This window comes from Triturus cristatus, chromosome 4_1 (genome assembly GCF_964204655.1).
Source record: "Triturus cristatus chromosome 4_1, aTriCri1.1, whole genome shotgun sequence".
In the NCBI taxonomy this organism is placed as follows: Eukaryota; Metazoa; Chordata; class Amphibia; order Caudata; family Salamandridae; genus Triturus; species Triturus cristatus.
The window spans coordinates 880,811,183-880,824,650 of record NC_140585.1 but is presented as its reverse complement, the minus strand read 5'-3'; the positions used below and the strand labels follow the sequence as shown (position 1 = coordinate 880,824,650).

At 41.5% G+C, this 13,468-nt stretch overlaps 1 protein-coding gene across 1 annotated transcript in view; it reads right to left on the bottom strand.

Moving 5' to 3' along the window:
- The window catches only part of LOC146855703 (uncharacterized), a 1,104,791-nt gene that overhangs the window by 812,602 nt on the left and 278,721 nt on the right, over positions 1-13,468 (bottom strand). Inside the window, exons 8-11 of the mRNA XM_085653597.1 lie at positions 7,157-7,286; positions 1,910-2,026; positions 761-916; positions 27-143 (exon numbers count right to left, since the gene is read on the bottom strand). Coding sequence (XP_085509723.1) covers positions 27-143; positions 761-916; positions 1,910-2,026; positions 7,157-7,286 — 520 coding nt within the window. The remainder of the gene's footprint in view (positions 1-26; positions 144-760; positions 917-1,909; positions 2,027-7,156; positions 7,287-13,468) is intronic.

Here is a 13,468-nt window from a genome sequence, read left to right as displayed (position 1 = left end):
GCAGTCAAGCCATGCCACAGCCTTACCGGCAGAGGCCCAGGTGAGCCGGTACCCGGAGGCGCCCCTGACACTCGTCCAGAGAGCCCGGATAGTGCCTGTGGTGATGTTCTGGAGTGAGAGATCCTTCACTGGTAGCAGCTTCACTGGAGGAAACAAGAAGGTGGTAAAAATAGTGCCTCAAAGCATAAGTCCATGCGCAAAACCTGCCAGCCGAGAACGGCCCGCCTTCCTGCTGGAAATTCTTACTCTCAGCGCTTTCAAAATTCATGAAGCCCAATTGTCATTTGAAACACATGTGCTGATTATCTCTTATAATATTACTCCTGATTAAAAAGTTAACTATGCCATTTATCAAAGATCTTTAAAATGCCCTTGGTGAGAGGTACCGCAGGGTGAGGTTTGATGCAATTTATTCCTGGTACATAGCTATTGATGAAAGGTAGGACAAGCAAGGGCTGTCTGGTCTGGCCACTGTCTGTCTGCTTCAAAGCTGTATCCCTGCTTCTTTCCCCTACTCTGCCTTTTACACTGTAGTACCCCAAGTGTCTGGCGCTTATGACTTTGCTTTCACAGTTTCTGCTGGAATGAGGTTCCAAGCATCTAACACATTGTTGGACTACCTCTTCTTGCAGGGTGAGGTATGGGTCAAAATGATACAAACCAGGGTGATGATGGAGTTTGGAAATAACATCTGAAAATCCCTGCTCTGCAACAACAAAATGTCATCCTTTGAAGACAGAAGGTGACGATAAAAACTTACAGGTGCGGCCCATAGAGGAGACAGGTTGGCTCGGTCCTTTGGGGTACACAGCATAGATGCTGACAGTATATTCCTTGTCCTCTTCCAGGTTGTCGATGGTGTGGGAGGAAATATCCCCGCTAAGGTTCTGTTCATATGTCAGTCCAGGTCGGTTCGCTAAAAGACAGACAAAATCAAAGAGTAACATAGAATAAAGGAACCCAGATGTTGGTGGGTCCAGTTTTCAAACACTGTTTCTGCTGTTGCTGGTAATGTGCATAGCAATAACCTAACTCAGATATAATCAATAAGCATGCCCTGCCTCACTGTAAGTTACACTAATATTTAGTTATAATTACCTTTCTCAATGAAAGTCTCTTTGGATGGGCACTGAGTTTCTCTCATTGGTCAGCTGCTCTCCCAAGTCTAATATTAACCATATAATATTAATCATATTATGCAGGGCGACATGATACAGCTGGCAAACTGGTGACTCTGGAACATGCAGTACCTGAGTTACTTTAGGCTCCATGTCATCAACCAAAATTGTATAGCATGTAAAGATCATCAAATTTAATGGATTCAAATATTTCGTTTCTGAACTGATATGAAAAGACTGAAAATGTTATGTGTCGGGGACTAGTGTCCCCAACCTCTCCATGTTTTCTCAATACACACCCAAACCACAGAGCCACTGCCATCTGGCCCATTCTCATTCTTGACTTGCCAGTTCCCACTCTATTATCAGTTTGCCTCACCCTCCCGGCTCATTGAAAATTTAATATTAACCCTGAATTATCGTTTGACCCAAACAACTTCCCGGCACATTCTCAATTAAATCCCATTCCCTTCCCCTGCGATGGCCTGAACCATTCTCAGTCTCCGCTTGGTTCATTGATAGTCTGCTACCCTCCAACCGGTGATTCTCTACCTGCTTGCTTCTCCCTTTTCATTCTCAGTTTGGCCTCAGCCCCATCCCATTGGGGTTTGGTCCCATGCCAGTCCATTCTCTGTTGAGCTCCCTGACAGGCCCACTCTTTCTTGGACTTGGCCTACTTTTTCTTCCCAGCCCATCCTAGTTGGTCGCATCAGCTGACTTGCTTCTTGGGATGTTTATACAAATGATCACACTTGCTTATAAACACACTCTGTGACTCACTCTCCACTTACATCGAGGAATGTAGATTTTGTAGCCTTCCAGTTTGCTCAGTGGAGGGGTCCATGCCACCTTTAGGCTAAACAGCCCTTCTTCAATAACTCTGAAATTTGTCACTGGAGGTACATGCGCTGTGAGGATGAATGAGGACAGAGGTTAGTTCTGGGGAATAGTTTGTATAAACAACCGATATGCGAAACCACAAGGAACTTATCAACAAGACAAATGATACATCAAAATCAATTCGGAGATAAGGCATGAAGGGTCTGTCTTCCTGCTCCAGTAATGCACAAATAAATCTCACAGACTGGTTCTGCTCAGGACAAATAATTCAAAATTGCGAACTCCTTACAGTAAACATTCTGGGTCTGAGTCACAAAGGTAAACATACACTTCTGTGTAAGTTTAGCATTTTCTAGTATTCACAAACTACAAGTTTAATTTTACTAATAGTAAATTTATGACGGCGGAGACTTCACACTCGCGGCGTAGTCTTGGCTCATAAAAAGATAGGCATGTCCTAATTTTTTATGTGCGGAGTTCTCCACCCTGACTGCAGTCTCCGCTGTTGTAACCTGACTGCAGTCTCCGCTGTTGTAACATTACTATTAGTAAAATTGTGAATGCCAAAAGAAAATAGTAAACTTACACAAAAGTGTAAGTTTACCTTTGTGAATCAGAGTAGTGTGTTTATGTAAATATTGGTTAAGGGATGCAATATTCACATAATCTAGTAGATAAAATGATAAGGTTTATTGTGGTGTGGTGGCTACAGTGTTAGATTATATATGGTCCACTGGCTAACTAGTGTAGATTCACTGTGGTCCGGTAGCTAAACAGCCTATATTATATGTCATTTCGTGGTTAAACTGTTCAGGTTGGATGATGTTTAGTAGCTAAACTGTCTACAATGAATAGGGTAGAGTGGCTAAACTATCTAGAATAAAAGCTGTAAAGAGGTTTGTTTGTTTATTTTATTATCTTCATTCAATATAAAATCATAAACTAGATACAATCAAAATGGTTAGTTGTTACAAAATATGATCCCACACAAATTAATATCAATAGTACATTATAAAATAGAATAACAAACAAAATATTAACAACAACATGGTAATTATACATGAATACATTAAAGATAATGCTTGCAAATACATAACTCCACAGCGGGTGAACTTCCTTGATTAGGTGAAGTTTAGTGGTTGAAATGTATTGATAAGATGTTTTGCGTAGCTATCGTGCTCATCCTCATCCAAAATATGGTCGTGTAAACCGTAACAAAAACCAAACCGGCGTTGAGAAAAGCTAGCAGAAACAGGTAGCTGCCTGTGCAAACTGAGCTTTTGTTTCCAAAAGAAAAACATCATTAGAGGAAATCATAAATCTATCTGAAAAGTAGAATTAACTAATTACAGACAATTATTTTAGAAATGCAAACTCGATTAAATATTGATGATTTGATCAGAAAAGTTTAATCAGTCTGATCATTGATTATAAATTACTATTTTGGGAAAGGAGCGAATGCTTTTAATCATATTTGAAGACTAATCTATGTGACAATATTAACAAGGATTGGCATAGCCAATAGGTCTCGTCTTTGGAACCTTATAAGTGTTTAGCCATGCAACACTTGATGTTGTTGCACCAAGGATATTGTGCTGAATAACTAAATACTTATAAGGTCCCAAAGGCGAGACCAATTGGTTATGCCAATGCTTGTTTTATTTACCAGGCCCTTTGACATAAATGTGACACGGTAAGTTATCACCTGACACCCGTTGGTATCAGTTTATTGTAGTTTGCGTACATCTGTGATGATTTCCCTAACATTATATGGTATGTCTCAATTGTCATTTTAAATACTATTGGCATCTGGTAGGCTTCTTGTTGTAAATCCTTTGTATAGTTCTTTCTCTATTCCTGTAGCCAGAACACCAGATGAACTTAAGTTTCATGGCCATGTGCTCACACGCAATGTACAAGATGTTTAGCACAGAGCTGCCTAACTTTCAAGAAGCGTATGTTCAAATGTACTAGTCACTGTGTTATTCGCATCGCTTTGTTTTATATGTTGCTCAAGATAATAAAGGCCATATTTTGCATTATTATATTTCACATACTATGTGTGTGTGAGGAGGAGGCCATGATATATGGACTTTTAATAGTACTTCCAGATGAAACAGCTGCTAAGTGAAGGAGCACCACTGAGGTACCAAAATGGTAACTGCTGCTTCCACCCAGCTGTTGTCCCTTTTTAGTGTCTCACCAGTTATCTTGCACAAGCTTCACGGCGATGGTGATCTTTTGTGCTGCCGTCAACTGCTCCAGCTGTCATGGGCAAGGCATTCAGGGATCTGTCTCATTTCACGGGTACAAAGTCTGCACATTCTATAAAAAAACGATCTGCTACAGAATTTGGACAGCTTTAACTAGTAACCACGAGAGCAATGGGCAAGTGTAGCTTGACCTGAGACCGGTGGTAACAGTGGTAGCATGATGGGCACTGTAATCCATAAGCCAGTTAACTCTGCAACAGAACAACACTGAGCTAAAAGTAATCTGCCACATCATAAAGCGAGTTGCCACCATAACCGACACTATAAACATGACACCAAACGTGACGCTTAATGGAGGTATCATTGATGCATTAACCACCGGTGAAAACAAACAGCAACTGCCCCACCCATAAAAAAGAGCTGTGTTCACCAAGGTTTTTTTTTCACAATGCACACATGATACAAAGCAGTCACACACTACTGTTAAAATGGCATTCATAATAATTTTGTATTGATATTTCTGAAATAGGATCCTGTGTGCACGGTGCGAAAAATATTTTGCATTTGCACACTGGTTAATAGGCTAAATGATAGGACTGTTTCTTGCATCGTGGATACATACTTAAGTGTGTTAAAGTGAAGACTAGTTTTGGAGCAGCGCATTGATACAGGGACCTGGGCACACAAGTTCTGAAACGCTAATACAGACAATTACAGAAGCCCTTACTTATGCGTTAAAGGAACCCTGTTGCAGAATGCATACTGTTGCAACATTAAGTAGGTGCTTTCAGAGGATCAACAATTATATTAATGCATTAACATGACAAACATTACTTCTGTTATTGCCGTTTTAAATACACGATACACGATTTGCGATTTTCTACTGGATGTCCTTGCATATGCTGTTATGCAGAATATCTCTTTCAGAGCGGTCTGTTTTATTGAGCGGAACCTTCAAAACGTTTCTATTAGGAAGTTTAAAAAAAGGCATACTCTCCCTGAGAAAGAAGCTCAAAACAAGTCCAAAACTTGGCAAAAAAAATCCAAAACAAGCACTATTCCACACAACGACAACACGAGTTACACAAAAATACACAGACACGTTTAGAGGCACGGAAGAGCTGGCCTGGGATCCGAGGCTGCCGCGTAAGGAAGTGAGTGAGAGCGGGGCAGTCTGTGACAAAAGCAAAAGTGAAAGCGCGGATGTAAATTGGAGCCGGAGAAGGCCGGAAGAGCTGCAATCATGTGTTTGCCGGCCTGGGAGTGGTGCGTGCGTGCGTGCACACGCAGTCTGCTCGCTCCCGCAAGGTGTATGCCGCCACAAGCGCAAGTATGTGCTTCAAAAAACAGCAGAGCGACGGCTAAAAGTCCTCCTAAGCAGCGCATGCGCACAACGTAGGCGAGACCTAAACACTGGTTATTTTAAGAGAAACTGAAGCATTATTGGATTATTCTGTCGAAAAATTAAACGGGGTGACTAATTATTATATGAGAAATAGATCATAATACTTGTATATGAGTGTGTTTAGTAAATCACAATTTACAGATTGCCTTATTGGTTTGCAACTAAAGTGCTTGTAGCTTGCTTTACTACGAAAATATATTGTATAATTTAGCTAGGAAGGAGGAAGAACATAAATCACTCGGATTCACCGATGGTCAAGTATGTCATATAAAATGAATTAAATTAGACCCCTAGCATAAAACTAAACCCAGCAAAATATAGACTAACAGTGAAAATACCCGGCATTTCTGAAAGGTAGAACATTCATTGATGGTGATCTGAAACAAGAAACACAAATGAATAGATATGCCATACATTAAATTTGGAAGGCATGTAAATGCACATGAGCAGAATCCTGTGGTCTCTACTGTTTTGCCCTGCTGTGGCCTCATGTTAACCTATATTATCCCTCTTAGCTGACCATTCTTATTTAATTCATTTTAACTTGTTGAGGCTACCATTGTGCAATGGAGGTTTGGAATGTATCTACTATGCAAGATAAATAAATGAACATAAAGGTATTTCTAGACCCAGTACAGGGTTTAAAATATTGCTTTGTTTTAATTGTAAAACAGCTTTGTGTGCTGTTCATGTTTTTTCAACATTAATTGCCTAATAGTAAAATAGCACACAAACAATTCCTGTCTGCTGTGTGAGAAAAGAAATCTCTATAAAATAGTGATTGCTATCCTTGACTTGTACAGAGACATTAATACGGCCCTTTTGGATTTTCTTAACATAAAGTTCATACTAGCACCCAAGCTTTACCTTCTTTCTGCCTGGGGCTACCGCTCCCCTGACTCCAGCTGAAATCCTTTACCATGTTTCTGCTTCTGTTTTGACGTTTTTTCCTTTCACTGCTCTGTCAAAGAAAGACAATATTCCAAAGAGACTCTTTGGCCTCATGTCCATCCATAGCTCTACCTCATATTGTCTGTCACCCCAGTTATTACCTTTCTGCAAATGTGGGCAGACAAAACATGAATGTGCCGGAATGAGTGTCATCAGCTGCCCAGGAACTGGTGACAACAGCGGCTCGTGGAGGTAGTGCTGCGGGGCGGTGAGACGGAGCGGGGGAGGAGCAGGGTGGGGGGTGGTAAACTACGGAATATAGCCGAACGGAGGTAAGTTAACAAATAAATAAATAAAACAAATTTCATTGCGCGCGCTGCATCGCGTTTGGCAATGCAGCATGCGCAATGAAATTCGTTTTATTTATTTATTTGTTTACTTACCTCTGTTCGGCCGTATTCCTTAGTTTACTACCCCACACCATGCTCCTCTCCCGCCTCGCCCCTCCGCCCTGCAGCACTCCCTCTATGAGCCGCTACTGACTGGTGACATTTATCAAGTGGCCCACAAACAGCTGCTAGAGGACCAACTTCCACTCCCTCATGACATGGGACTACCCGTGCCACAAGAAAATAAACCACAGTAATATAAAAGGCCCCCACGGTTGGAACACCCATTTTATAACATACTTGTTTTTCCTTTTACAGTTGTTGAATCCCCAATGAGATCTGCATAAATTGCCAGGACGGTGAAAGAATATTCGGTGTTTGGCAGAAGATCAGTCACAAAAAGTGTGTCCTTATCAGCATCCAAAATGATCTGAAAGACAATCACAAAAGACAGATCATCAGCTCTCCATCCCATATCTCAAGTTTCATAACTATTCATGTGACACAAATGTTCCAAATGGGATCCCAGCATTAAATACTGTTCATAAACATCCAGAGCAAGCAAGATGTTAAGATAAAATCCTAGTCTGCAATGGTCTACACTGAAATGACCCCAAAGTGCAATAAAAACCAAATTTCCCTGAAAAAACACTTTCTGGCTACGTTCTGTCACATCATAGAGGTTGCACCGCCTTGGTTCCAGAAAAATGTAGTGAAAGAGGTTCTTCTCAGTCAGAGCCCCATTCATATGGAATACACTAATAAATCATCTAAGATTAGAAAAATATAAAAGGGATGCATAATTTTCAGAAATCACTCTGCACACTTCAGAAAACTATTGAAATTTCAAATAAAAATTCACCAAACACCTTTGATAAATTGAGCACTTGTTTATTTAAAGGTGTAGGTAGTTACTATGTTTTGTAAATCCAATATTGCATAACAATTATAAAGATTATTTAAGGCATACATCACAGAATACCTTGTGTGCCATTTAAATGTGTATTTTGAATTTCCCCTCATGTTAATTTTATTTTTCAGTATTATGTATATTATATTAATATTATGATTTTGTAATTGTTTGCATTATTTTGTTTTGTGTATGTTGAATGCGACACCCCCTCACCCCTCCTCCCCAAGTACTGACATTGATACAGGAAGCAATGGCTTTTCCGATGGTCTGATGTGGGGGTCCTGGAGTGATGTCACATCGTGGACACGATGTCAAAAACAGACTGTGGCGTCCATTTAGGGGGTTAAGACTTTAGGTCATTCTTCAACAAAGCCAGTGCTCTGGTTAGTAGAACCGTAGGCAATATAACGTTGCAGTATTTGGATGAAAGCAAAATAAGAGAGTAGATCATGATTAGAAAATCTGAAGGCCACAAAGATTAGACTAGTAAATGGTACTGCTGAAATAGATATTTTTCTCATCTAGTAGATCATGAGACTCAACATCAGCATTGAGAAAAACTCAAGCAACAATACTACTCTAACGCAAATTATGAGATGCCTGTAGGATCTAAACTTTACACCCACTATTTTTTAACAAATTCAAAAACGTTGGTACGTTTATCTGTTACTGCAGCATCTTTAAGTCACTTGTATGTAAACGTTATTTAAATGAATTTTCATGACTGCACCACTTGCAGTTACATCTGGGTTTTCTTCGGTACAATGTCCGTTCGCATGCTGCGCAAAATTACTGGTTTGGGGAGTGTAGCGTCCTCCCAAGACCGGGATACCTGCTAATGAAATACCACACACTGAGCTTATTACAACACGTCTTTATTCTTCTGCGAGTAGCCACAAACTCAACATTCTAAACCTGCATTTGCTTCACTACACTCTACCACTTACGTTGCAGTTCTACAAAAGTCCATATTGAGTCAAAAGTGTTCTGTCATTGCTAATTCACACGACACTACATCTCCCCCCTTTTTTTGTACAAATCTATACACAATTATAACTCTTCAATGAGTCTTTGTGGCGTTCTGATCATACGTCCGGACCGTGTCTTCAGAAACTAGGGACAGGCAGTCGAAGTCTCCATGATCTGCGTTGGTGATGTTGGAGCAACAGCGGTCAGGGGGTCTCCAACTGTCCTTTCAGACCCAGTTTCTACATTGACAAAGTGCCTGACGAGCAATGAGCCACATATCGGAAATGCGAGGAATCATCGCTTCATAGACTTCCCAGGGCATTGGGCAGTCACTATCTGTCCTCTGCTGGTCACATCGTGGACACGATGTCAAAAACAGACTGTGGCGTCCATTTAGGGGGTTAAGACTTTAGGTCATTCTTCAACAAAGCCAGTGCTCTGGTTAGTAGAACCGTAGGCAATATAACATTGCAGTATTTGGATGAAAGCAAAATAAGAGAGTAGATCATGATTAGAAAATCTGAAGGCCACAAAGATTAGACTAGTAAATGGTACTGCTGAAATAGATATTTTTCTCATCTAGTAGATCATGAGACTCAACATCAGCATTGAGAAAAACTCAGGCAACAATACTACTCTAACGCAAATTATGAGATGCCTGTAGGATCTAAACTTTACACCCACTATTTTTTAACAAATTCAAAAACTTTGGTACGTTTATCTGTTACTGCAGCATCTTTAAGTCACTTGTATGTAAACGTTATTTAAATGAATTTTCATGACTGCACCACTTGCAGGTACATCTGGGTTTTCTTCGGTACAATGTCCGTTCGCATGCTGAGCAAAATTACTGGTTTGGGGAGTGTAGCGTCCTCCCAAGACCGGGATACCTGCTAATGAAATACCACACACTGAGCTTATTACAACACGTCTTTATTCTTCTGCGAGTAGCCACAAACTCAACATTCTAAACCTGCATTTGCTTCACTACACTCTACCACTTACGTTGCAGTTCTACAAAAGTCCATATTGAGTCAAAAGTGTTCCGTCATTGCTAATTCACACGACACTACATCTCCCCCTTTATTTTTTTTACAAATCTATACACAATTATAACTCTTCAATGAGTCTTTGTGGCGTTCTGATCATACGTCCGGACCGTGTCTTCAGAAACTAGGGACAGGCAGTCGAAGTCTCCATGATCTGCGTTGGTGATGTTGGAGCAACAGCGGTCAGGGGGTCTCCAACTGTCCTTTCAGACCCAGTTTCTACATTGACAAAGTGCCTGACGAGCAATGAGCCACATATCGGAAATGCGAGGAATCATCGCTTCATAGACTTCCCAGGGCATTGGGCAGTCACTATCTGTCCTCTGCTGGTCACAACATGAAAGGGCTTAGCAACATTGCCATGATGTCCTTCATGGGCCACTTCAATTATCTGTTGTTGCAGACTCTGCGGAAAAGCAATTCTTGAACCTCTTGGAATAATTAATACCTTGTTGAGTGACGGACAGTTAATATTTGACATTTTTAAACTTCAGGTACTCACTGTTAAGAGGTCAAGTGTGCTGGTTCCAAGACTGATGTGTAATAATGTCTTTCAGTTTCAACATGTCACTACCTTGACACGTGGCAGTGACTTTTTTTTCCAACAACATCGAAATTTATATAGGCTTCAGCTGTTTTAGAAGGGGTACCATTTCACTATAATGGCACTCCTGAGAAGTAATCAGCAGGGTTTTGATCTTTTCCTGGACAGTGTACAATTGTGTAGTCGTATTCTTGTAATCATAGACCCAAATGTTCAATGCAAGAAAGCATCTTGGCCTTTGGATTGCCAAAGATGATCGACAATGCTTGCTGATCTATCACAAGCGTGAAAGGCTTTCCATATAAGGATAAGTAGAAATGTTCACAATACCACACCACTGCTAAACTTTCTTTCTCAGGTTTGAATAAGCATATTCAGTTTGGGACAAATTTCTGCTTGCATGTGGCAACTTCTGTATGAAGCTTTGGATCAAAGTATGCCATTTCAGTAGTGTTTCTCGAAAGCTTGCTTGAGTCTCTTGAAACTTTGCTCGCATTAATGCGACCAATGAAATGAAACATTCTTTCTTTCAATTCTCTCAAAGGAGCACTTACAGTGGCAAAGTCGCATATATTTCTAGAATAGTAGCTGGCCCTGCCAAGGAATGCACGTAACATGGAAACATCTTGTGGGGGATCCAGTGCTTAATTTGTGCCGGTGCTTTCCGGTGCTTAGCACCGGCACTTATCTGACAGGGCCGGGGCTAGTGATAAGGGTCCAGTTATTAATGAAAATAAATGTATTAAAGTAACTACCTGTCTTGAACCTCCGCCCAGAACTTCTGATGCATGTATGCCTGGCATGTCCAGACGATCGCTCACCCAGGTCTAGGCATGATGACGGCATCACGTTAGTGATGTCAGTACTGCACGCCTGCATTTCAAGGAGCATGTTGCTCCCATTGGTTAATTAACGTTGAGGACAGGGCAGGGTAATGGGTGGCGCGCGTGAGCTGGGTTTAGGCAGTCTGGAACCTGACAATTCAGGTCTGTCTCAGACTGTATTGTTTGTGTCAAGTCATGCGTAGCGAAACTGCTCGTGCGTCGTGAGGTATAAATATAGACTAGTAAACCCATTGCCAGCACCAGCAGTCTGCTCCTGCCAGTACCACCGAAGCTGCAGGTCAAAGGTGAGACGACGAGCATTACGGTTATGGTGCTGTAGGGTGCCACTATGTAAAAGTGTGTTTTAAGTGTTGCTCACACTGGAATCAAAGCACTATATGTGCCTCGAGGAGCTGCACTGTAGCCGTGCGGGGGCAGTGTACCCATTGTTCCTCAAAGACCAGCCTCAAAGCACGATGTGCACCACGAGGCTCTATCTATAAAGTGACACTTATTGTTCCTCTCTCAAGCCAATCTGTAGCAGACAGTGGAGCGCCAGTATAACGCCAGGGAGGGGGTTGTTATGGGTAGTCTCTCGCCAGTCGGGAACTCCAGTCCTCTCATAGACCTACCCAAACTGCGCACTTTCCGGCTACAGGGCCGCCAGAGAGGGAAAGGCAGAGGGAGCTCAGTCGAAGAAGGAGCCCGATGGATAAAAGGGAGAACATGCCAGAGAGGCGTAAAATATAAGGGAAGGGGGAAGCCAGGAGATGAAGAGGGAAGACTATGGTGGGTGCAGTGCTGGGGGGAGGGGGCGGTGTAGGGAAGGGCTCTCTCTCAGTGAGGGGCTCCCAAATCCTAACAGACTCCTTCAGTCTCGCTTCTTGCCAATCGGTGGAGGAGCACAAAAAGGATGATCTGACCTCAGGAAGAGGCTTGAAGGAATGTGGCGTGTCTTGTGGCAAAAGGCCTGTGTGGGTAAAAAAAACCTTTGTAGTAAAAGTACGATCTCTGTGAGAGGAGAACCCTGTACGTGAATAGCACAATGATCTGAAAGTCTTGTGTGGGTGGAAAGAAATCAGTTTGTTGAAAATCACGCTGGGTTGAGGACGGTGTAGTTAATGTCCTTCTTGTAAAAGATCTCCTGTGTTAAAAGTAAGGCATGTATGGTATAAGGTGGCAACCATCAGTATGTTGAACTGTACCATAGCAGCCAAGTTTTCAGATTGCAATGTGTGACATTCCAATGGTGGTTTCAATGTACTTATGAGTGACATTAAACTGGCAAATGTGTGGCACTGAGAGTCACATTTTCTTGCGAATAAAACCAAGCAATGAAGTAAATGAAACGTGTTAAGTATCAAATATTACACCCTTTTTAGCAATGAAAATCTCTGAATAGATCTTGAAACTGATGAAAGCCCTTAAAATAGAATGTTACTAATCTATTGCCCCTATTTTAAAATGACTTGCATATTCGCAATGCTTTTAGTTGCAGGCTGGGTTCTCATAGCACTACACATAGGTCACGTTCCCCACTGCACCATGATTAAATTCTGTTTCTCTGTGATTACACACACACACACACATTTACATACGCACACACCCATATGCTTCGTAATTGGCAAGGCTGTCTGTTGTATCTGGCAGACTTGCTGTACTTTCTAGAAAGCGCATCATAGACAAAAAACTAAAAAGAAAGTAATGAAGCATGTGCAATCCATGTTGGCTAATCTAGGTGTTTTACATACATGCCAATGTTCGGGTTCGGGTTCACTCATCCTGGTGGGTGGAGCCAGTGGGTGGAGCTGGTGAAGTGGGTGAGGCCTCCTACAAAAATTTGAGCACCTGGACTTAATATTTTACAAATTAAGCACTGGGGGGATCGGCTGTTGACAGCGCTTGCAGAACGGGTGGCATGCCCCAATCACAAAAGACATGGCCAAAGAATTTTAGCTTTGTCTTATGGAACTCACATTTGTTGGTATTCAAAGTCAAACCTGCCTCCGCAAGTAAACCACAAACTTGCGTGAGAGCTTTATAATCCTCCTTCTGTGTAGCTCCGAAAACCTATATGTTATCATTAAAATTAAATGCATTTTTTTTTTTTGATAAACAAGTTTTTATTGTTTTGAGCAAGATTACGTACAAAACAAAGAAAAAGAAGATCAGCAAGAGCACGGAGCACAATAAATCATGAACATTTACAGGAGCATGACATCCCACAATTACCTGCCCAGTCGGGCGTACACCAGCACAGAAATGGAGACAAAGTGTGGCATTCATTCCATGGTACCCAACCATTTCCCTCAC